At 40.7% G+C, this 26,539-nt stretch overlaps 1 protein-coding gene across 2 annotated transcripts in view; it reads right to left on the bottom strand.

Annotated features, from left to right (window-relative positions):
* fgfrl1a (fibroblast growth factor receptor like 1a) overlaps nucleotides 1-26,539 on the bottom strand; it is a 71,109-nt gene that overhangs the window by 5,407 nt on the left and 39,163 nt on the right. For both annotated transcript variants that reach the window (XM_012919725.4, XM_004553594.4), the window contains 2 exons: nucleotides 6,564-6,641; nucleotides 2,768-3,061 (listed from right to left, as the gene is read on the bottom strand). In XM_012919725.4, coding sequence (XP_012775179.1) covers nucleotides 2,768-3,061; nucleotides 6,564-6,641 — 372 coding nt within the window. The remainder of the gene's footprint in view (nucleotides 1-2,767; nucleotides 3,062-6,563; nucleotides 6,642-26,539) is intronic.

The raw sequence follows: 26,539 nt of genomic DNA, 5'->3' as shown, positions 1-26,539 counted from the left end.
TGAGAAAGCTGAGGTTAATTCCATTTAAATACAGAGGGGTTGTCATACAGCTGAAAATTCACCTCCGAGCACAATTTATGTTCCTGCTATAGCGTCTTGCATCTCCACTCACAGGCTATACATGATTTTTAAAAGCTTTATTGGGTTTCTGACCCTGTGTCTCTTTTTTTCTAGTTCTCTTTCTAACAGCTGGGAATGACGGACAGTTGGATGAATCTCAGCCGATAGAGAAAACGTCACATCTGACACAAGCAAGCAGCGGCTTGATTTACTTTCTTTTTATTTTATGTGCGCTTGTGTGTGTGAGACTACAGCTGTGGTTTAATATAGAACAGATGTGTGAAGTGGAGTGAGAGTGTAGAGAGCTAGTTTGAGCTTCTCAACAGAGCTATAACATTTGGTTACACGCAGTTGAGTGGACACACGCACAAAACCGACACCATCTCTCCACCAAACAGGTCAACACTAAGTCGATCGATCTTCCAACACAACCTAATACGGCACAAAACACCCACAAGTCGCCATAACACACATTCGACCCTCAACAGTAACAAGACTCTTTTTAAAAAGCGGATCACACTGCAGCCTGAAAAGCCCGCTGAACATTTCTAACCTGTTGGACCGATGTTTACAGACCACACTAGTGGGGGTAGGGCTGCCACAAACTATTATTTTGATAATCGACTAGTCACCGATTATTTTTGCGATTAGTCGACTAATCAGATCATCATCCATTGGACATAAAACATACAGCTTATTGCACCAGCATTCATCTGCTCTTATATAACTATCATTAGCTTACAGCTGTAAGTGTTTAAGGTCTGTGCTAACTAAAAATAAAGAAAAGATGATAGTTTATTACATTTTAATGAAATTTGCAGATTGTTTCGGTGAAGTTTAATAAACTCCTTGCTATCTAAAATATAACAGGACACCGGAATATATTCTCCAGCATCTCACACTTCTGATAATCAGCTGTCTGCTTGATGTTTATTCAGCTGTGCAAAAACTATAACTTTAATCTCAGCCAAACCGATTTACTCAGGAACAAATAAAATACGAAAAAAAGCCAAACAATAACATTTTTAAGTTATCTAACTCGAGTAGCGACAGACGGCGGTGGGTTTGAAAACGATTTGCCGGGAGTCCGGTGTTCTCACGGCTCTACTGAGCTAGCTATCGAGCTAGTGGGTAACAGACGTCTCCGAAAACGTCGGAGCGCTTTTGAAAATATGCGCTGTCTTGATAAACTGAGCAGATATTTGAGGTTTACACAGCTACATTCTCGCCTGAAAATATGTTAAACGTTTATTTTGTGACCCAGAAAGAATAATAAGAGTAATATTAAAACTAACCAGCTGCCGCCATTGTTGGAAACTGAGCTGGGCTGCGCTATGAATTCTGGGACAGCTTCTTCTTCTCCTTCGGGGTTAAACGGCAGCTGGCATCCTTGTACATGCAGTGCTGCCATCTTCTGTTTCAGTCCGTTATTACACTCTTAAACCCTACTACTCATTCCTGCATCTTTTGTGATCTTACAAAGCTTCAAACGAGGCGTCGACTTTTAAATCAGTCGTCGACGATTTTGATAGTCGACGTAATCGTGACTAGTCGACTAATCGTGGCAGCCCTAAGTGGGGGATCAATAAAAGCTGCTGAAAGAAGACTTATAAATAACCTTCTATTCTTAGTGATAAGCCAGAACCTTCTCAATTATGAGCACTTTTTATCCTGTAAAATATAAATGTTTGTCAGCACAAGTTAACAGTCATCAATTACAGCATAATTGTAAGCGAAATCTGCTAATGACTACCATCTTAATGTCATTCTCTCTGTCAATAAAGCCTGTATGTGAGCATGAGCGGTTGCTTCCTGGCAGCAGACTCTTTGACAACAAATCATTTAAATGGCTGAAAAGTTAATTATAGTGATTTTGATCACATGCTCTTAGACATCCTGCATAATCACTGTACCGTGAGTAAGACTGGAAACAAAACCCATTTCAAACCCTGCTATTTTGTCACGCCGGCCCTTCAGTAAAACGATGATGTGTACAGCATAATGTGTATTATTGTTTCAGTGAGAGACATTCCTACTGGTCTATAATATAACAGCAGGAATGCTAAAATACTTGCACGCCACATTCCCCCAAAATTTGCTTTTTGATGTGTCACAGCATGAGATGACCACATATAGCCATATATAACGCATACACTGAACATTTCACGAGCATGCTTCTGAATGGGAGGCGGAGCCTTAATCGCTTTACCTGTAGAAGCACCTCCCAGAAGGAGACACCTTGTTTCTAGCTTTCTAACTAGGTTTAAAGGTTTCTTTTTAAATAAAACTCCCAGTTAGGGCTGGCTCCGGTCACTCTGAGCCCCCCTTTAGTTGTGCTGTTTCACATTCATTCAGGGTGATGGGGTGTCTGTTGCTCCTAATAGCATTATCTCTATTTCTGATGAAGCCTTTGAAATTTCCAGAAAAAGCTTGAGTGTGGCCCTCAGGTTACCATTGTTTAGCATTACATACTAACTGGCAGTAAGGACTTGTGATGAGTTATTTACTAGCCCTGTTTATACTGTAATAGTATTCTGACCTTTGAGGAAGGTCTCTGCTATTTTAAGAAGGATGATAGTACATTTTGAAAATACTCCCTGACGTCAGGCTTCAGCTAATGGCTACCAAAGTTGAAAATGTGGTTCAGCATCACCTGATAACCTGAGCTAATCTATACTCTATACGAGACCAAGCATTGGTGACTTACGTATGACTTCCACTTTGTAGGTGGCGTTGATCTCTCCCGCTCTGTTGGAGACGTGGCAGGTGTACTTCCCGCTGTGCTCCGGCGTCAGATTCTTCAGACTCAGAGTCCATCTCTTCTTCTTCCCTTCCCCTCTTGCTCCATCTTCCTCGTCTACCAGTGGCCTGTTGTCCTTCAACCAGACAATGTCAGGGCGAGGATTACCGCTTGCCGTGCACTTCAGCCGCACAGAGCTGCCTACTGGGCGCGCGATGACGCGTTTCCTCATCTTTGCTGGCTGAGTGAAACGTGGACGAACTGCAAGAGTAAAGAGAAGGAAAAAAAATGCTCATTAATTAGAGAAAGAAAATAAAGCTTGATTTGAAACCACTCAAAAACATACAGAAACAAACACTTCATTTCTCTCTCTTAGTCAGCTGCAGGTGGGAAAAACGGTCTGATGCAAATTAAATTGTTAGTCGTAAATAGTTTACAGAGTCAATTTACAGATCTTGTTGCTTCGACCAGTAAAACATTCCTGAACTCATAACAATTTCAGTTATGCTACCTGACAGTTTGTGTTACATGTTTGTGTTACAGTTACATGTTTATTATTTATTATTCCCCCCCCCCACATTCTTTGACGAATAACTGCAAAATGCCATCTCTGGATAATTAATCCCTCCACGGGGCTGTTAAAAACCTTTTATTATTACAAATGTTTGGGATTACAGATTCATTTTATGTCCCTCCAACTGCCAGAGCTTGTTCATAATCATAAATTATGCACCATGAAATCACCTGCTTTGCTGTTAACAAAATTTAACTGAGCGAGGACTGAGACTTGGTGAGTGATGTACAGTTTTTGCAGTGCGAGGAGCGTAAAGCAGACTGAAGTCATTTCTGCGGGCAGTGCCAGGAATTCCATGTTGTGCTGTAACAACATATGGCAACGTGCCTCTTGGTATATACAGTGTAATTTGCTGTAATAAACCCTAATTGTTTTGTTTAAGAAAAAAACTTGAATCGCTTCCTCTTCTCCCTGACACAGAAGACTTACATCACTGAAAACACACACATTTTCCACTGATCCACATTGGTACCCCTCTCCTGCTCATAAAAAGGCCATGCATTGGACTTGAAATCAAGCGTCCATGGGAACTGCTTTCTAAAAACCAGAAAGCAGCTATACAAGAGCGAAGCATCACTTTAAATACTCGGTTGTTATTGCACAAGTCATAAAAAGCTAGACAGTGACCTAGCATCACACCGAACAGCCATTCATTCCATGCATAAAGCTATTCAAACATCCACATCCTTCTACCGAATGCAAGAATTAACTCCATTTAGTACCACAAATATTTCATTGCTGAACAATACCTCAGTCTAGTCTATTCATACATACACATCGTATTTAAAAAGCATAACAATCAGTGAAAACAGATCAAAGAGGTAAAGAAAAACCTAAGCAGTAGACAGGAGAGGAAATCACTCACAGGAGCGCTTGATTTTACAGCCCTCATATTTTAGCCACAGCAGATAGCCATCAACCGGGAAGGTAAATCACCCTGAAACTAGTGCAGTTTCATCTCTTTCTTTAGACACAGTTATTATTCTAGCTCTGGATAAACAAACAGGGAGAAGAGTTATGTGACGGGTTTGTGCGCTCAAATTAGGAGATTTCAGTACAGCTGCATTACTCAGTGGAAACACAGCTCTCTGCCGACAGGCCTGAAGCTGGGCAGGATAACAAAACAAACATACCGGAAAGGCTTTTAAGTCTCACCTCTGTGCACCCTGAGTCTGAGAAAAGCTACCGGACCACAGCTGAGCTGTGACGAGACAGAGTCAACATATCTAACAAAGAGCGAGGAAAGAAAGTAGCCTGGATGAGACAATGATTCATAGTTTAATGTACAGCTTTGATGGGTACACAAATTCAACCGGTGCATGTGTTTAGACTGAAAATAACTGGTAAGTCTGGGAAAGAGCCAAAACAAAGTTTAGTTGAACTAGACTGGACAAAGATGAGACTGGAAAATGAATAGAATACGGCGAGGTGTAATGGAAATAAACTGATTTATACTGTCTAAGATGAACCAAATCAAACACAAGTTAAGAGGAAAACAGATGAAAGGCAAAAAAGTGAAGTTCATATTAAGGTTAGCAGCTTCAGAAGACTGATCGATTGCCAAGAACAGACAAATAAAACTTGAAGTGATAGTTAGAAAAAACAACGATAAAGAGACCGAGTTAAAACAATAAAAAGCAAAGGTAAAAGAGAGGGCACGTGAACAAGCCGAAGAAAAAAACACAGAGGCGAGAGAAGCAAGGGCGAACAAAAAAAGCCACGATCGAGAGAGGGGAGAAGGTGAGAGCCAGAGTGAGCAAAAGGGCAGGCTTGTTCTGGGTCTCGGGGGCCACTTCAGCGCCACACTTCACAGTGTAAAAATACTGCTGACCCTCCGACTGACTGCCTTTGATCAGGCGGTGTGCCAGAGACCAAAAGTAGGAGCGCCACGGTGGGACAGAGCGTGCGTGCGAGGGACAGAAAGAGCCGTATGAAATCCAGCACGGATTTTAGATGCTATACTGAGATAGACGAGATAATTCCCAACGCGAGTAGTTCTGGTGAGGTTCTGTGGAGGGTTAAAATAAGTTAGGGTTAAGATTTAAGTAAAGATTTAGGTTAAGAATTGGACTTCAGGACTAATAAGACTAATAATACCAACTAGATTCTTAAATAAAGAAAAGTAAGGACAAATTTGTTCAAAAGAATAAAAAAACGACAATTTTTATCTTATATAAAGATTAAATTTAGTTAGATCTACTGGCTGCCTCCAACTGATTCCTGTTGAAAAACTAGAAATCTGTTTTTTAACAAAAATGATTATGAGCTCAATTTTATAAGGTTTTTATAAGTTTATGAGGTGTTAACAAAACTTTTTGGATTCTGATTGACAGCTTATTGAAAGTTAGTTTGAACACTACTCTCCTCGGATTCTTTAATTGAACTAACACACTTTCTTGCCTGTTGTTTCTTCTCCCAGTAAAAAGTCAGTACGTATGATAGATGACAGCCTAGTATCAGTGTATCCAGTAATATTTAATTGATTTATTTTGATACCATTCTTTTTATGTCTGAAAATAACTCTCCGGTGTTTCCACTATCTTCACTTTTCATTTAACTCTGGAAAAAAAAGGTTACAAGCGTAATACCATATATGGTGTAACTGTTGTGTTAGTGCATGCACTTAAGATGATTTATCATTCAGTTTAGATAATATGCCATAAAAGGTCCTGTAAACACAGAGCAAGAATTTATGTTGATGTTTATATATAAACGTATGTTTGGTTGCTTAAATGACCACAGAAGAGAAGAGAAACAGAAGTGCAGCAGAAGTGTGTCTGAACTGACAGAGCAAAAAGAAAGAGGTGAAGGTGAGAGAGTTTGATGAAGTGATAACAACAAGTAAAGAAAGAAGGGTTAAGCTACATGACAAGTGGGTCCAGGAACACTTGGGAGGGGGGAAAGGAAGGAATGCGTCCGCCCAAATCACACCTCACACAAATAGACTGCTCTCCACTCTGTCAGAGCCAATTACTTGCACAAACAGCCACCGCGATGTGTGCCCGCGCGTATTTGTGTGTCTGTGTGTGGGCAGAAACCCTCATCATTTCCCCTCCTGACAGTGTGCAAGGTGTTTATTGCACAATCGGCTACTGTATGCTGTCTCAGGTTTCACTTCTAAGCTTGTTTCTCATTTTCAAATGTTTATATCTCGATAGTGATGAGAACCGAGAAGTCACGAGTGCTTACCCAGTTTCCCGGCAAGCTCTGGGGCATGTTCAGAATCACTGTGGGCTGGTCCTGCTCCATTTCTTGAACTGGAATCATCTGGTGAGGGAAAAAGAGAGACAGGAAGACAAGAGGTGGGATTTGAGGATTGACCCTAAATTAAAAAACAAAACAAAAAAACAACAATAGCTGAAATTACTTGTTTTTAAAGTTACTATTTTAAACAGCCCACTTGTACAGCTTAAGTAAAATAAACATCTTTCTGAATGCAAAAGTGGAGGTTTTATTTTATCGGTGTCTGACTGCTGTTTTTACATGCTACAGCTGCACTAATATGGAACGCCAGGACTGCCATAATGAATTAATTAAATACACCATTAAATAATTAATTAAATGTGGCAATAATTAATTAAAATTGGAATTAATTAATTAAATAAATAGTTATGATATATGTAATTAATTAATTATTGACACATTTAATTAATTATTTATGTATTTCACATTTTAATTAATTATTGACACATTTAATTAATTATTGACACATTTAATTAATTATTTAATGATATATTTATTTATTTCATTTTGGCAGTCCTGACGCCTGGCTCTTGTCATGAAATAATTTTATCTGTCAGCCTCACCCATCAAACTCAGGGGGCGGGGTTAACGCTGCCCATGCAGCTTCTCTAACATTTGATTGGTTGCCGTGCAAAGTAAGCCAAAACAGGTCGATCCTAGATAATCGATTGCTTGTGCAGACTTGGGGCAGCCAGTTATCCCAGAATGCAGATCAAATCACAGGCCGTTTTTCTGTCACCAGCTACACTTTTAACAGTGTTTTAGCCGCGAATGTCGCGACGTATGTCTGGTCAGGTTGTCAACATAGAACATGTTTGCAAAAGTGCTCAGATGTTTTCAGAGATTTCACTAGCTCTGCTAACAGTTAGCATGCAGAGTGCACCGAGGGGGTTACGTTAACCGGTTTGTTTACATATTCCACTCTCCGTTCCACATGTTGCATTCGCAGATTCTCATTTTCACCGAACGATCGTCTCTTTCCGCCTGGTCTTGTGTCTCTGTGCTTCTGTAACATAAAGAACGAGCTGACATTTTTCTCACGAAACCAGCGATCAGCTCAACAGACCCTCAGTTTACCTGCATGCATCCTCCTCCTCATCTGTCAGCTGTTTAACACCTGCTGCTAATTCAAGAAACACGCCTAGTTACCTGGTGATAGTCACAGTTTAACTGGGCAGCCGGTGCTCGATATAACGCAATGTCAGCGCATTTTTCTGCACAAGATAAGTAAATATAGTATTTTCCCCGAGCGCAGAGCTGCTGGAGCTTGTTTCCTTACAGAGCACTTTATAGGCGAACAGCTTTATCAGCGGCTGATGTCCAATCACCGGCACACAGCTTTCAAACCTCAGCTGAGTTTTAGCTCTCAGTGGTTAAACGCTGGACTTCATTCACTCAGGTTCTGTCTGTCGGGTCACGTTTACTTCGCTGTTTTATTTACAACTGAGCAAATCGGTTTGGCTGAGGTTAAAGTTACGTTTCATAACTGCATAGTTTCACAGACGTTTAATGGTTCACTGGCACATGTGTTAGACTGAACTATCATCTAAATATCATCTGTTTTTTAATAGTTATTCAACTGTATTCTAAGCACCAGCTGTCTGTTAGAATGTGATTTTTTTTTCTCTCTCTGTTGGCAGAGGTATAAAAATGCGCAGGAAAATCTGACGTGCATGGCAAACTTCACCGACGATATTTAGGGAGGAATAAACACACATCAAACATAAATGAACCATTTGTCTGTCTCCATAATTGAGAGCATTTTCTCTTCTTATGTCAACACTCTCTCTCTCTCTTTTTTTTTTTTTTTTTTTTTTGCTTGCTTTTTCGGTCATGTTATGTTTACCTGTCAAAGGCTTGTTACAAACTATGAAACACATCGTGCAGACTTCTGGATGTTAGAAGAAAACGAATACTGCTCATGAATGAGACTAAAGGCAGGAAGGTGTCCTTTAAAACTAAACATGTTAATAGGACCTCCCTGTTTATATCATAGTTTATGATATAGCACGTGTATTTCAGTAATAGCCTGCTGAGGCCACTATACGTGCTGGCCTCATATCAAATGTGAAGGCAGACTGAGTCTATGTTTGACGTTTGTTTATATCTAATCTTCCTTTTCAAACATTTAAACAGCAGCGAGTCTGCAGCTGAGGGAATACAAATTCAAATTGTCGGAACAGGTTTGCTCGTTTCTTGGATTCATTTGGTGATTTATTAAATGTATAACTGTGTGGTGGGGCGTGGTCTGCGGTGCCGTGCAGGGAGGGCGGACGCACCTGCACGGCATCCTTAATCACGCCCGCCTAGTTAAAAACACGGGGACTGAGGGGTTTGGGGGTGTTGTGGTGTGGTGAGATGTAAATAAAGATGACTCTGAACGTTGCTCCGTGGTCCCGCCGTGTCTTATTCACGCCACATTGGTGCCGAAACCCAGGAGGCAGCACGGCGGGTCCATATCGGAGCCAGGGAATGGAGGAGCTGGCCCAGAGGGTGGCCGAAATGGCGGCCGCCCAGCGGGAGCAGGCGGCGGAGGTGCGTCGCCAGCAGGAAGAGCTGCAGGACCAGTCCGAGCGGCACCTGGAAAGGATTGGGGAGCTGGCGGCGCTGCTCTGGGCCTGGGCGCCACCCCCACAGGTGTGTCCCGAGGACAGTGAAGCGGTGGAGGAGCCGCGTGAGGCACCTCAGCAGCCGGAGGTGGCAGACGAGGCGCGCGGGGATCTGCGCCTGCCGGAGGAGGGGGAACAGCCAGGTGAAGGGCTGCTCCTGCCGGGAGTGGTGGATGAGCCGCTCCAACCGGAGGCGGCAGACGAGGTGCGCGAGGGTCTGCGCCGGTTGGAGAAAGAGGAGCTGCACGAGGGGCTGCTCGAGCCGGGAGTGGCGGCGGAGGGAGCAGTAGTGACGGAGGAGTCGCGCTATGGGCTGCTCCAGCAGGGAGCGACAGCGGTGACGGAGGGGCCGCGCAAGGAGCTGGAGGTCCCAGTGCCAGGGGAGCTTGCTCGAGTGGAACTGGCGAGCGAGGCGGGCGCCACGCTTGTGCTCGCCAGACCGGCCTCACCACCACCAGAGGCCTGTACACGCCACACCTCTGCCCAGCCACCTGTGAGCTGGGGCTCACGCTTGTGCCGGCCGCGCCGGGTGCACCTGTCACGTGTCCGACTTCCGAACCAGCTTTGCCTGCGCCGCTGGATTCGCGGGCGGCCGCCTGAACTCGCACCTCCCCGTAGCTTGGCCGGGGCCTGGGGGTGCCAGCTGTCCGGGCTGATTCCCTCTCCCACTGGCGGTGGGGGAGTAGGTTCGGCCGGATGGCTCCCCGGCCTCAATCGGGCGATGGGGGTATGTGGTGGGGCGTGGTCTGCGGTGCCGTGCAGGGAGGGCGGACGCACCTGCACGGCATCCTTAATCACGCCCGCCTAGTTAAAAACACGGGGACTGAGGGGTTTGGGGGTGTTGTGGTGTGGTGAGATGTAAATAAAGATGACTCTGAACGTTGCTCCGTGGTCCCGCCGTGTCTTATTCACGCCACAAACTGTTATTCTAATCTGCTGCTGAGTCTCTTACACTTTTCTTTATGCTGTATATTTTCACGTCTCTGGAATAGTTGGCAGTTAGTCAGCTGGGAAACTTTGTGTTAACTCATGGAGCTGAGGATATCGTGGATATGCTGACCTCGCTGCGTGGTGTACAGAGCGAGGTCAGCATGATTAATATTCACAATAAAAATATTAGCCGAACATCATGAAGTCTGTATGTGTTTCATAGTGTCGAACAACCTTTGTACAGTTAAAGCCAGCAGTTACTACATGACGGAAACACCAACGTTATCTCTTTTGTGTTTATACACAGGCCACGCTGATTACTGAACAAAACCCCAAAGATCAGATGTTAAACAGATTTATTTGCTCTCTCTCCTCCTTAAACATGTTTTTAATGTTAGTTATAATTCAGAATTGGCGACTGAAACATGTAGGACACATAAGAACATCAGGAAATAAAACACCGATAAATATAACCTCAGTAAAAGAAGTCAGCGGGGGTTACTACAGCTGTGTACCGGGGCCTGCGCTTTGTCGGTGGGATTGCTTGCGAGGCGAGCGGTCTATCCCACGCTTTGCCGTGAGACTGGGCAGACATCTCCGAAATCATCGAAATACTTTTGCAAAGAGGCTGTATCTTGACAAACCGACCAGACACATGAAGATTAAACCACTACATTCTCGGCTAAAAAAATATTAAAACGGTATTTGGTAACACACAAACAGGGTTTTTCAAAGCTCAGTTCTGTTAGCTTCCACATGCCGGTTGTTGTGTGCTAGAAACAATGGCCACCAGGCCAAAGCAATGGTTTTGACTCGATCAGCGTTAACCCCGCCCCCTGAGTTTGATGGGTGAGGCTGACAGATAAAATTATTTCATGATGAGAGCCAGGCGTCAGGACTGCCAAAATGAAATAAATAAATATATCATTAAATAATTAATTAAATGTGTCAATAATTAATTAAAATGTGAAATACATAAATAATTAATTAAATATGTCAATAATTAATTAATTAAATGTGTCAATAATTAATTAAAATGTGAAATACATAAATAATTAATTAAATATGTCAATAATTAATTAATTAAATGTGTCAATAATTAATTAAAATGTGAAATACATAAATAATTAATTAAATATGTCAATAATTAATTAATTAAATGTGTCAATAATTAATTAAAACGTGAAATACATAAATAATTAATTAAATGTGTCAATAATTAATTAATTACATATATCATAACTATTTATTTAATTAATTAATTCCAATTTTAATTAATTATTGCCACATTTAATTAATTATTTAATGGTGTATTTAATTAATTCATTATGGCAGTCCTGGCGTTCCATACACTAAAGGACCAGTGTTTCAATGTAAAATCAATTCAGTTCAATTGAATTAAAATGTACTTATATAGTCACCTCAGTCACCTCAAGGCGCTACATACTGTAAGGTAAAAGCCCTACAATAATATAGAGAAAACCCCAAAAAACAGAGAACCACCTATGAGCAAGCATTTGGCAACAGTGGGAAGGAAAAACTCAATTTTAACAGGAAGACGCCCTCAAACCAGTCTCAGGCAGGCAGCCATCTGCCATGACTGACTGGGGTGAGGGGGGACAGAACAAAAAACACACTATGAAAGAGAGTCACAGATTAATAATAACTAAATCAAGATTATTTGCTCGATTCCTGCAAATTACAATCAGAGGACTGTTTTATCTCCTAACAGCTGGAAGGAGAAATACAGAAGCATCATTGTTTTCACTCTAGATATGCAGGTTTTTAAGTGAGATCTCTGCAGCAATAAAAGTCGTAAAACAATCCTAGAAATGATGAAGGGCAGGTAAATTCAAGTTAAATGTGTAAAAGCTTCTTGAGAGCCAAGCAAGAGTAATTTCAGTCAAAGCAATATTTAGAGAACAATTATTTTACAGTATACTGTGAAGTCTGGCTTTCACAAACGTATTTTCCAGCCAGTGTTCTGCTCTCCACCGTGTAATTTTAAACCACTCAGCCGTGAATCACCACCATATACTTGTTAAATCAGGAAACCAAATGATAAACAATATGATTCAGTAAGTTAGTGCATTTACCAGCAATGAAAGCCTTGACATTAATGCTACTCCCCTACCATGCTTACCCAAGGCCCTGCAGTTTTTAAACCCTGACTCACGTCTCTGAGAAACCGTGGTCTTAAATTTGGTCCTTCAACTTTGTAGCAAAGGGAAAATTTCCCCTTGGTGAAAAATGAAATGGAACAAGCTTTTCTCTTCATACAATGTGTTCAATCACACACTACAGTATCACACTGCTTTAATGCTGCTGTATCAGGTTCCCTCTCTCTCCACGTCTTCCTCCAATGATTATCAAAAAGACACAAACATCTGTCTGAACCTTTATGCAAGGGAAAGCTTCAAGATAGAGTCATTGCATCCAAAAGGGGCCTTTAAAGGGGATGGCAGGGGGCTGGGAGGTCTGATACAGTCCAATATCAGGTCTGTCAGAATACATGTGGGGGTTGTACGTGGTTTGCTTGGCTTGAACCTGAAACTTCAACCAACACCTGATGCTGGTTATGAAAGGAATAGAAAAGGGAACCAAACAGCCTTGGACCACCTGCAGAACGTGTGTGTATCTGTGTGTGATGTTTATTGTGCATGCTGGTCTATACCATTTTTGGGGATTTTAGAAGACCACCTGAAAGCTTAGAGTGTTTAATGCAGCGCCAAATGTCTTTAAAGCATCACTTTTTGTATGATGGAACAAAAAACACATGAAATGCAAATACAAGACATGACCTGCATCTTCTGGGTTGGTATTAATAGTATACTGGGAGTCCATGTGGTGGGGCTCCTGTCTCTATGGGTGTGTGTGCGTGTGTGATATGAATTTCTCCGTGGGTGTGTCAGTGCATGTGTAGATGTGTGTGTTCTAGCATTATTTAGCTAAACGGTAACTTGAGGTGCCGGTATTCCTGTCAAACCTCACTCCTCCTTCCCTCTTTCGGACTCCCCCTTCATCTCTCCCTCCTGCCACACGCACGGCTAGTTCTGAGAAAAGGCAGGGTGTTTGAAGCTGAGCGGCAAGGGGGTCTAATCTAAAGGGGGAACGTGGTTTAGCACTCTTACCAGAAAGCAAACCCTCCCATCGCCATCTCCTGCAGACCCACTCACAGATGAAGGCTTTAAAAACCTTCAACTGTCCATACGGCACAGCCAAACAGAATATCCAAAGTACTTAAGTGACCATATATTTCTTTAAAAACTACAAAAAATGAATGATTATGTTGCATGATTAAAAGATTGTGGCTTGTCGGTGACTTAGTCATTAAAACCTTGGAAATATTTATTACCTGTAATTCAAAACTGTGATGACATTTAAGATGAACTTGTTCTTCAGAGATGCAAAAAAAGGTCTAAATGTCTCCAATTTCTCTTTTCTACTAGCACCTCAGCTCAACTTGACTCGACTGGTCATTTTCCATTGCAGATGAGTCCCAAGATGCCATTTGTATGTGACACAACCACAACACAGCAATGGAGGACATTGAGGCGATGGTATACCTGCTGCTAAACCCATCCTTTTTAGAGACTACTAAAAAGGACCTGGTACCAGGTTCTACTACTTAAACAAAGCTACTAGAAATACTTCTATAAATACAAGATGCTTGTAGACGGCTTCGACTGAGAGACTCTGAGACAAAAGAACAAACCAAGACTCAACTGCACTAAATATTGTTCATGTTTTGAATGTGACTGAATGAGATTTGCAGTCTTCTTGCCCTTTAGTGAGTAAAAATACATATTTCAGTGTGAAATCTGCAATCTGTCAGCACGTTCAACAACCAGGCTTTCAAACGGTTTCTGCCAGCGGAGCCAGTTTCATACCTTTCTTCAGCTCGGTTACATGAGTGCAGGGCTGTGGGGGCAGACTTAACGTTTTGCTGTTTGTTTCAAGTTGAACACACATAGTCGAAAATATACCCTCCCTGCTTCAGCTGCTTTTAATAAACAAAATGCTTTCTTCTGATCTTGTTCCACCTTCTAATGTTCGGCCAGATACGTTGCCTGGTGCTGACAACAGCTAATACACACACACACACGGACACACACACACACACACACACACACACACACACACACACACACACACACACACACACACACACGAAGACCAGTGTGTAAGGACTGCCAACAATGAAATATTCAGAAACAGCAAAGATGAGGATGATGAGGGTCTAGTGGTGAATAACAAAATGTTGGACATTGGCCAAACTAACTTCATACTCATTGCATACAGATGCTTGTTCGTGATTCCTTGGTATCACCTTTGAATGCACCAAGTGTCCCTTTAGCATAATGTTTCCACTACTAGTGAGGTATATGGTAGAAAAACAGGTTAAAAAGAGTCTGGAAAGTACAAAAAACTATGGTTAAAAACCACAATTAAACCAACACTGCACAATAAAACAAGAAACAAGAAAAGGTTTGACTTTGGCCCTACCTTTTGTATTTTCCATCTGTTTTTGGGCCACATGTTTCTGGTCAGTGTCAAATTATAACATCATGTACATAATATCTTTGTGCTTGTCTCTGCTGTATCATTGTGAAGATTTATAGTCCTTGAAGAAGATGTGCAAGGACTTTATTTCTGTGTCTGTACAGGCAGTGGATACAAATCCATATTTTCCACTGAAAGTATGCAGTTTGCTACCTGTTGTGAAGTGCCATAATTGTAAAAACATGTGCGCTTGTAGCTTCTGATGTGCAAATCCACAATGAGTATAAAATTTATGGTCGCGCTCCTTTAAATATTCCTGCCTGGCTCTGAACTGAACATTCACTCCTTCCTCTTTCTTGTGCTTTGCATCTCTTTTTCATTTTCCGCCTCTTTGCTTCTTTGTTTCTTTTTATTCATCTTTGTCTAAATCTACATCTACAGGGGGGAAATGGTTCAACAGCGTGCTACATTTCACACTTTAACCGGCCGCATACCCCTCTGAGAGTGTGTGTATTTGTATAACCTCTTCTTGTATTTGCTTTCATGTCTTTAGAGAAAAGGCAGCAATTGTACATGAGCACGCTCAGAAATATGACTCCCACAGTCCAGTGTGTGTATGTATCTACGAGTGTGTCCAGGGGGCAGTGTTTTCCTAAAGGGTCATGTCCTTCCACGTTTTAATAGAGAGACATTGGATATGTGGACAGAACCTCCGTGCGTGCGATTAAGCTGATGTGTGTGCATGTCTGAGGGAGAGAAAATGGTAAATGGTAAATGGCCTGTATTTATATAGCGCTTTACTAGTCCCTAAGGACCCCAAAGCGCTTTACATATCCAGTCATCCACCCATTCACACACTGGTGATGGCAAGCTACATTGTAGCCACAGCCACCCTGGGGCGCACTGACAGAGGCGACAGAGAAAAGGATGTTTCTAGGTCAGCCTCTGCTGACCGCTGGTTGTTGCAGCTTCAGGGCCAAAACCAGCAGTCCTGATGTGAGTTTGTGTGTCTGACAAACCCTGTAAACCACTGTTAGTCCTCTAAAATTGACCATCGTCATAGTTTCAGGCTTCATGCAGCCACAGCTTTCTTCACTAACTTGTTTGACTTCTTATTTCAGACAGGAGCTACCACAAGCAAAGGCATTTTACACAACACTGAAAGGAGAACCATTGTTCAGTTAAACCTTCATCCAAGGAGGACTTAGTTTCACTTAAGCTCCCTTTAAATATTGTAGAGCAGCGGTCCTCGGACCGGTACGTGAGTCGTTTGGTACTGGGCCGCGAGAGTTGAGGCCCAGGTCTGAAATGTCTGGTTTTCAGGGTTTTCATCGGTTTTCAGCGTTATTTTGTTATTACTTTTATCGTTAACTCGGTTTTCTTGGGTCTTTTCACGTGTGTTATGAATAAATCTTCTTTTTTTCTGTACCGGTACTAGTTTTATTTTGTTGTATTTATCCGCGACACCTTAAAGGCCGGTCCGTGGCGCAAAAAAGGTTGGGGTCGCCGCTGTTGTAGAGGGTTGCAGTTTTGACCAAAGCTGGATCTAAAGCACAGTGCATGCTGTGCAAATGATCAGAGAGACCACAAAATAACCTTAAAACATTACACAGATTACATTTTCATTTTAAAGAAGAAGCTAAATCAGCAGTAATTATTAACTGTTTACCTTGAAATAATATTTAATATTTGTAGCTTTCAATCATATTTTAAAGTTTTGAACATATTATTGAATTAGATATAGATATTATTCTTTTCAACAGATGTAGTTTGACAAGCTAAAACTTTCTGTTTTCAGTCAGACTTTATTCATTTTATTAAGAAAACCTGTCTCTATTCTGTATGTGATGGCTGTACAAAAAGACCATTCCCCAATCCCCTGAGTTAATAATAGCACAGCTTTACTGAAAGCTCTGTTATAGTTTCCTTTGATTTCCTTTTTTTTGAGCATGCTTTGTTGTTTGGCAGTAGACTGGCGACCAGTTCAGGGTGTACCCTGGAAAAGGCTCCAGCTCCCCAGGAACGCTGAATTGAATAAGCAGAAGAAAATAGATGGAAGGAATTTGTTGTTCTCAATGACTGATTACTTTCGCTTCTACTTGGTGTTCATTATTATGAACCTGCAGTCAAGACCGCAGTGCCTAGAAATCTGGATGAGAAGTTCAAAATATTTTAGTTTTAAAGACTCATTAAGCCCAAATACTACATTTTGCATTGCAATTCATCTCATCTACCAATAATAAGCAATAATATAATATGCTAAAAATATTCAACTACAGCCTTTACATGCACATGACCACTGGGTTGCTTTTAGTTTATCAGTGGTGAAAAAGAATGGCACCTGTGCACATTCTGACCTTCAACTAGGCCGAGCAGGGCACCTATTTATTATTTATGTGACTGATTTAATCTAATAATGGCCACAAGATGGGCTGATGGCATTTAAAGTGGACAGTATTACAATAATATTTAAAAAAGAAACCTGGGTAAGAGGGTGAAATTGCAGTCTAAAAAAAGAACTGAATGTTTGACAATGTTAAATCCCATTTTTTCAGTACAGTTGTGTTAGCATACATCTTCCTCCAAACCCATCTTTTATAAGAGCCAGCAGAATAAACAACATTTGTCCTTCGGCAGCTGTTTGGCCTGTCAGTGCTCTGACCCTCTACCTAAACACACTATCATTATAATTCAATCAGTTCAATGAGACTCTGGAAACAATGAAACCACATGTTGTGGGTTTCTGTCTTTTGTTATAAGCCTACTATTGTGGGAGATGGAATAACACCAAAGGTTACACACATTTTTGAAACTTAAATGGCAAAGAGAGAAACATCCAAAACTTCTCTTTTTACATCCGTCTGTTTCTTTTTCACAAAGTATTACACCATAGCATCTCGAGCCTACGTTCCAAACATACTTTTCTCTCCAGCAACATTGTTTTTCAGAATATTTATGCATAGTCTGTTGCAACTCTACACCAAAGTGATTATAATAAATGGTTAGATATACACAGTGTAGCTCTAGATAAATATAGGACTGTGGACAGATTCTGCAGTATGGCTTGTGTTTAATATGTAAATAGCAGCTCATGTAATCCTCTAAGTGTGTGGGAACAAACAAAAGCCTCATCAAACACATGGCTATAAATATGAAAGTGTCAATAAAAATAAAATAATGAGTGAAAAGCCCGAGTTTAGGTCTATAACACACAGCACCTAAGAGCAGGGTTGATATTTTGACAAAACATTTCTTCTTATAGTCCTCTTTCACTTTTGTGTGGCTCATTGAAAACTGTGCAAACTTGACTCTTTGAACTCCACGACCCATATCTGCAAACGTAACAAAATGCCAGTAACTGCCTGCACCGAACGACTAATGTTTTTCAGTCTAGTTATTTACTTGGTGTTTAAGTATAATAATGTTTAGAGTTGACTGAGAGTCAATCAGCACACACATCTGATCGAGCCCACTTGTCAAATGTGAAGAAAATAGACAAAACAATAAACTGGATTCAGTGTAATCGCAGATAATCTGATGACATTTGTTTTCTCCAAATCAGATTTTTCCGGTTTAAAAGTTTAAAGATGAAGCGATAATAAAATAATGATCAGATCTTATCCAGCAAGTTTTAACTAAACTTCTGTTACCTTTCCATCAACCTTTCTGTTCTGTCTTCTTTCTCTCCTTTAGCTCGCTTGCCCAAAACCCATTTTACACAACACGTTTGCACAATTAAGATTTGCCCCCTGATACATGGTGTATAGGTAAAAGCAGTCACTTTATGTATGCATAAAGCTGTCATGTTCTCCAGAGAAAACAGTAAGTGTACACGTGTGCACATGTGTAGTTCATTCCAAAGTGCACACACACAGACGCAGATTTCCACTACTGGCTGTGCAGATGCTGTGTAGCCTTATGGAAATGATTACAACTTGTGCTGCTTTGTCCTCTATTAACAGCATGGGAGTGAGAGACAGTGAAAGGGACTGCGACACAGAGAGAGAGAGCAAACAAGACGGGATACGACTGACTTTTTGAATAGGTCAGGAGGCAGCAGGAGCGAAAGATGAAAAGAGAGTTGGAGAGAAAAAGGCAACAGTATGGAGAGAGAGATTTATTAGCTGTATCCACAGGGCAGACACTCATACACTGCAGTTAACTTCTGCTCCGTGTGAGGAGCAACACTGGCTTAAATGACATATTAACTGCTTGTACATTTGCAAGCTCAGACTACTTAGTGGCCAGTGATCACACTGGTGACGTGTGCTAGAGGTGAAGACATTTTCCATCATGCATTAAAGTACTAATTCACGCACACACACACGCATAACTAATTTTTGAGCTGAAAAAAGATCCTTGTATGCTCATAAGAAAAACATCTTTTGCTCTGAAATGTTTCAGGAACATTTGATCTCATTACCCCTCAAATGCAGACACACGCAGACATGCGCACACCAACACCTGATGGAGTTTCTCTTCCAGCTAACCCCATTCACTAGTCCAACCCTTTCCACTGGCCCCCGTACACCAGTTTCTTTTTTTGTTTGTTTTTTTACGAGAGCAACTTTACGATGCTGTTTACAAATGTGACTACACGATGTGCCATCCTGGACTCTGAAATATGATGAACACACATCAGTGTTCGGGAGGGAAATTGATTCCAGCTTTCTGACCTATTTGGTGTGAACAAATCCAACAGAAACACGCACTCAACTAATTCACGAGGCGATCTAAATATGGGGTTGATTACCTAGCATTCCTTAGCAGCATGTGTTTTAAAATAAGGGAAAATCTGAGACGGCTCAGGGTGCATGTGTGTGAGGATAAAGGTGGGGTGACATCCAGGAAATCTTTAATTCTGATTTTGTATTTTAAAGCAAGGTAAGGACTCTGATTGACTAGAGTCCCGAATGCAATGTAACCTTTTAACGCTGGATGAATTTGAAAAGAGGTGCATATGGCAGATCATTTTGGAAACCAGCAGCAGCTACTTTTCAGTTTTTCCAAACTCAGTAAGCTCCAAAAAATTTTCCTCATTTATCCATATCAGCTCATAAGTTTTAGTGGAACAAAAATTAGCAACATTTACCTCACTATTCAGCTATGCTGCACCAACAGATACAGCTAAGCCAGCTTTAAACACAGAACTGTCTGTGGGGTTGAAATAGAGGCACCAAAGGCATATTTTAGTTAGCTATTAAGCAAAATACGTCAGACAAAAAACCTTTTTTTATTATATATTAGATCCAGTTTCAAATGAAACTGGGGGAAGTCTTTTTTTAAATACTGTAGTGGGCCTCGGAAATTGGAGATAAAGTAAGAACAATAATAACTTTATTTGCATAGCATGTTTCAAAACACAGAGTTCCAAAGTGCTTTACAGTTCAAATAAAAGCCACACACTGAAGATAAGTGAACTTGCTCAAACATACAGACACGTAATCAGTCATACCGGCAGGCATTCATTCCAAATTACACACATACATGCAAATGGTTGCAAACTATGGCCAAAAATGAAGGGGAAGGAGAGGTTAACCTATAGAAATGAGTTTTCAGCAGTCGTTTGCAGCAAATAACAGAGTCAGCCGGCCTGATTGACCGAGATAGGCTGTTCGGAGAGGCTGGCTGCATAAATAAGGTCTTAGAAAACGTAAAAAACAATGTTTACAATAAATCAAAGCCTTGTAAAGTTAACTGACTGGCCAGTTGCACAGTTCTGCACATATTCTGCTCATATGAAGGCGGAACATCTATGGACTATTACCAAGTATATCATTGATGAACTAAAGGAACACAATGAAATAAAGGAGTTTTACCACTAAGTGTTTTTACCATCAAGGCTTTCAGAAGACTAAATAAACCCAACCGAGAGACGGAATGCCAAAAAAACGTCAAATAAACTCACAGAGAAAGCTCCCTGATCACCAGAATGAAAAAGCTGACCGCTCAGAGCTGTGTGATTTTCTCCAGCAGCATTATTCCTGCTTTCATAACCTTGTTCCCAGCTGTGTAGATTCTGCCTACCGTTGCAGCAAAAACCAAATGTGTGTAGTCTTATGGCTGATTGGAGATGTTGAACATTTCAGGCTTATCTAACCCATAATCCCCTGCTCTCCACCTTCTCTCTCTGTATTCTCTCCTCGCTGAAGTAAATACTTACACAGTGTGTAAGTTTCTGCTGTTAAGTCAAACAGAACTCTTTTGAATGAGCAGACTAAACAAAAACATTTTAAGGGGAAGCCTCTCGTATGCCAGCATCACATTAGAAACACAGCATGAGGACTACAGAGCAAAGGTGCGTGCATCAATGAATGTGGTTAAGTGAGTATGTCTAACTCTGAACAGGGCTCTGTAGTTCCTGAAACTGAGCGGCCCACAGTTTGATCTTGTGCCATGAATGGGCTCTACACACTAATTACAGCCACCTGTATGTGTGTGTGTGTGTGTGTAAGGTATGAGTAGATGCATGAGAGAGGAGGGTGACTGTATGGTCATGAATAAAGGCAACCTGCTGTTTCCACTCTGTCTACACACACACACACGCACGCACACACACATTTGTAGGAAAAAACTATCATAGCATCATGCGTTGAGGAGGTAGAGGTGCTGCTTTCCACTGTTGGGTTAACCATCTGTGCGTGTGTGTCTGGTTTATGTCAGATCTGTTACATTCACCTGAGGCTTGGCTGTATTTCATAACCACGCAGTGGCATGTCTGAGTCTGTATGTCCAACTGTCAGTCACTCAGTAAGGTCAAGAAGAAACCAGAAAATATTCTAAAGCTAATCATACGAAAAACCCAGATTTTCTGGCTACAAAGAGCGGAGTTTGACAGATTGGGAGCACTCCATAAATCCACAAAATATACATTTTCTTGAACTCTAAAAACCGATGATGTTCTTTGCTGATCTTTTAATCAAGTGCAAGTGCGCATACATGCTTTAACAGTGCAAGGAATACAGTCAGAGTACTATCTCATCAGTAACACTTGGGTAGAAAGCGACAAAAAGCTTTCCTACTACAGTGACCTTGTGGCAATAGTTCAGATTTCTTTGCTTTAGATAGTCTAATATAGGATACACTTGCTAAGAACCAGCCTGCTACAAATAACCAATCATCTTACCAAATGTAAGTTTTGAAACTATGTAAAAACGCAAAAAGAATAAAAAGGATTCAATAATGGAACATGCGGCTCTGGTCTACAACTTACATAAGTAATTTCTGGTAATTTCGAATACACAAAATTAATTAAACCTTCAGCTTTCTAAATGTCTTTTCACATCTATACTGAAAACACACATGGAATAAAATGCTTATAAAACAAAAGTTAAAAATCTGCTTAGTTGTTCTTTGTGTCAGTAACTTGGCCTAAATGTTCTTTAAACAACACTTTTGTAAAAACTAACGCAGCACGTTACTTAACTACCTCCTGGAAAAAGTCATTCGTTACTTTCATGTTGCTCAGTGACATGAATGGAAGAAAAAACAAACAAACACTTTTTAACCAACCAGCATGCAGATAACTGAAGAACCTTTGCAACACAAGTAACAACATAACTGTAATGTGATTACTGCATTATTAAAGTAACTTGTTACATTACTGCATTACTTAAAAATGGAATGCAATTACACTAATGCAAACTTTAATCATTTGTTACACCCAACAGTGGTTGCTATGACCTGAACTGCTGTGGTGCTCGTGTGTTTTGCCCCTCAAAGCACCCCCCTCCCCCCTTTTCATTTTCTTGAAAGCACAACCTGCTTGGATTAAGTTCTGACTGCATGTGTAGCTACGAGTGTTGAATAACAACAACAAAAAACCCATTGAGAACAGAAAAGCCCTTAAAATTCCCAGTTCCTATGCACCAAATCCTCAATTAGCTGATGCTTCCAGGTAACTAATTTAAGCCAGAGAGTTGGGTTTTGGCTAAAAATGCTTGGCAATAAAAAATTGTTCCAGGAAGTAAATCCTACCACCCTATAGGCTCGCAACAGCTACAGACTTCTCAGTACAGATCCACTGTACAGCTGTATTAAACTGTAGTGTTCCCTTTGTTCTCTATCTAACAAATCCTTTTCTAAATTAATTCATATTAAGTTTATAAGCTACAAGTCAGTGCTCTTGTCCACACTGTGTCTGAAGAATAAAGCAGGACTATAAACTCAAATTTCTCCTCATTACATGCGTTTACCACAGTGTCATTATGTATGTAATAAATACTATACTTGAAACACTAGTGAGCAGTGAATTTATATTTTTCATAATCAATGAAAGCTGTTATGATACACATTTTCTCCTCTGTAAAATGGAGTGCACTTGTGCTGCCAAAGTTCAAGTTTAATGGAAAATTATTGTACGTTTAAAAACACGAGATGTAGGGCTGGGCTATATCATACCGTTCACGGTAATACCGGTGTAATTTTGGGCAACGATAGGAAAATGAAATATCGCGATAGAATATGGGTAAAACGTGCATGCGCAGTGACTTTGTTTACATACGCACATGGCGGCGACGCAGAATGAGAAGAGCAAAAGCGGCTCGTTGAATGACACGGATGAACCAGAATTGGTTTGTAAAAATGCTGCAACTTCAGTGGACCTGTTTAGCTTTCGTCCGTCAGATACACAACAAAGCACTATTTTTGGTAGAGCATGCTAGCGGGCCGTCGTTATTACTGTGTTGTTTGGAAAATATGGCACACTTAAAATCAATCCTTCGATTTTTCTGAAACTCGACAGTGATAGTAATAATAAAAAGTAGCTGAAGGTCTGTGCCATAGTTCAAATTACTTTCAAATGCAACTGCTATAGAAAACTAAATGGACTGTATCGGTATTATGGTTGCATACATATTAAGTGGTAACCAAGTGCTAACCAAGATATCCACGACATCTAAGGGGTGTATGTCTACATATAAATATATCTATATATATATATATATTAGGGGTGCAACAATACTCGTATCGATATTGAACCGTTCGATACAGTGCTTTCGGTTCGGTACGCATATGTATCGAACAATGCAAAATTTTTTATTTATTTTATCAACTTTTCTTCTGACGATGCTGTCTGTGTTGAGCGCTCGGTGGATCTGCGTTCGACTACTCCGCCTAGGCTGCACTGTCGAGTGCAGATCCACTGAGCGCAGCACAAGCTAGCAAGGTAGAAGCTAAGCTCGTTGCAACATGGCAAATTGAACCTCCCCCACCCTCATTCAGAGCTGGCGTTTGGAACTATTTTGGTTTTCATGTGAAGCATGACCCTGATGGTAAGCGCGTCATGGACTAAAGTAAAACAGTATGTCGAATGTGCCACGCAATGCTCAATTGGTGGGAACTAGTGGGTTAGCGCAGTTATCTTGTTAAGGTGTTGACGCTGTCCAGCTCCACGCACAGGGCAATCCGCGGTAACTTGTTAACGGAGATTTGCTGCTTCATGGCGTTGACGTCATTTTAATGAGATTAACGCTGACAGCACTAGTGGGAACACAACGAATATGACTGCACATTTACGCCGACATCATCCTAGTGCAAAGACAAGTGGAAGCAGACAAAAACAACAAGCACGCATGCTACAAACTTTACCTGAGTCATTTAGACAGCCGTTAGCACATGATTCTCCTTATGGGGACCTGATATGTTTAATATGCTGCTGAGAATATATCCCAGAAGAAGCGTATAGTATAGCTTTTATTTTGAAAAGAGCCATTTCTCTGTAATAAACTCTCTTTTCCAAAGATGAGTGATTTCTCGATCAGATAGATTTATTTTTATTATTATTATTTTGTTCTTTCAGCAACATTAATTTTAAAAACTGTACTTTTGAGTTAAAATATATATTTGTAATTTTAATAAATGACAAATTAAAAAGGCATGAACATTTTTTTGTATCGAAAAAATATCGAACCGTGACACCAAAGTATCGAACCGAACCGAACCGTGAATTTTGTGTATCTTTGCACCCCTAATATATATAGTTAAATTATCTCTCAGGTGGCTTACCGGTGTACCATTAATAAACCTACCTACACGTTAAACCTATAGAATAGAGTAAGGCAGAATAGTTTTATCCATATAGTGTCCTGAATGTATTGAAACGTAATATACCAACATAATAATACACAATTGAGGGCTTCTACCTGTTTTCCTATTGCTGAGCCCAGGCCCTAACTAAAGGAACGGGATTTTTCCATCTGGGATCGATAGCAATTTTATTTCCTCCTCATTTCTGCTACAATGAGTCAGTAGTTGCAAAAAGATTCACCAGAATGTGCCAGAAGAATATACGGTAATGAGAGTTCAGTGATATCTCTTCCAGCTGACAAAGCACAAATCCTGTCTTATTCAATCACCATTTGATATTATTTAAATACACAATATGTGATTAGCATGCTAGGTTTTTATGGAGTGTTAATAAGTGCAGATCCGTTTTGCAGCAGTTGTTTATATGTATGGTATATTTTCAGAAACTGTGACCCTTGGCGGTCAGACTTAATACAACAATGAGGCCTCGGTTTAGTCACGAAAAACCAACACATGAAGTATCTTGAGCTCCTCCAACCCCGAACATGGACTGTGTCAGAGCGTAAAATATCAACAGGGTGGTGAAATAACATACAGGCACAAGTGGTTCCACACACTCCCTCATAAACATCACACAGCAATGGGATTTATGAGTTCTGAAAACATACAGTAAAGGATCAAGTTTTCAATTTTCTTTGTGTGTTGGTTAATGTGAAGTACGTGGGTGTGTGTCTGTGTAGCACAAGCATCTGGCTAGGTTTATTTAGTTTTTTAAAGCCTCAGTATGAAAGTAAAGTATTTAATTTGTTCTTCTTACTTTTCCTTTTCACCCTTTTTTCCATCTGTGTGTTACTGTGATGGTATATAAATCTTTGCATGTGCGCTTATTCGTGTAGCTGTTTTACATCACTGTTCACACTTCGCTGAAAGAGGAGCAGGGTCAAGCACTGAACACAAACAGAGATTAGCCAAAAATGGAGACAATATGGACGCCATGCAGGAATCTGGCAAACATACAGCTGCAGTGTAAAGCTTTAGCCATGATGGAGGCAATCCAGACAAGGTCAGAAATGATTCAGTGGAATTACTGAATTACTTCACGTTTGCTGCTCAGAGGGGATGACGGAGGGCCTCTGAGATAACAAAAGTGGAAACCAAGTGTGTCAATGTACTATATAGATGGGTTAAACAATATTTAACATGCATGTGAAAGGATGCACATATGCATTGCTGTAAATGAACTGGAGCGACAAGTTTCAGCAAAAACACAGCACTAAAGAATGTGGTAGTAACAATAACAGCATTCAAACTCGAAACATTTGTGACTAAAACACTATTCGTCAATGATCTGGACAACGTGCATGACTTATTTTCCCACGGTGTGCTTTACATAAGCGTTAAGTCTGACTAGTTACCAGTGACTTAACCAACAAACAAAAAACAAACAAACCAAAAAAAAAAAAAAATTAATTACATTAAAAAACTATTTGAAAAACTTGTTTGAGACATTGCTTTACAAATATACTGCAGACCGATAACTTAAATAGACACTGAGGTATATGATCTGATAGGATGCAGAAAATGCACCGGCTCTTAATGTTGCACCAAGTCAGATATATTTAGTAATTTGCTCCAGCCTCAAATCATCCTGGCTCGTAAAACAACTGTCATCTTCCAAAAATAGATGATGTCTCCATCGATAAATTATTGCTTCCTCGCCAAGTGACAAACCTGCTGCTCAGCAGGGGGCAGAAACGCTGCAGCAGTTCCTCAAGGATGCGAAAACAGCAGCAATGTGCTTGTGTCAGTGTTAAACGACTATTATGCGTTAAAAAGCAAAAGAATAAATCTGGC

The sequence above is a fragment of the Maylandia zebra genome, linkage group LG2 (genome assembly GCF_041146795.1).
Source record: "Maylandia zebra isolate NMK-2024a linkage group LG2, Mzebra_GT3a, whole genome shotgun sequence".
NCBI lineage: Eukaryota > Metazoa > Chordata > Actinopteri > Cichliformes > Cichlidae > Maylandia > Maylandia zebra.
The sequence above is the reverse complement of the archived record's forward strand: the minus strand, read 5'-3'. Positions and strand labels throughout refer to the sequence as shown.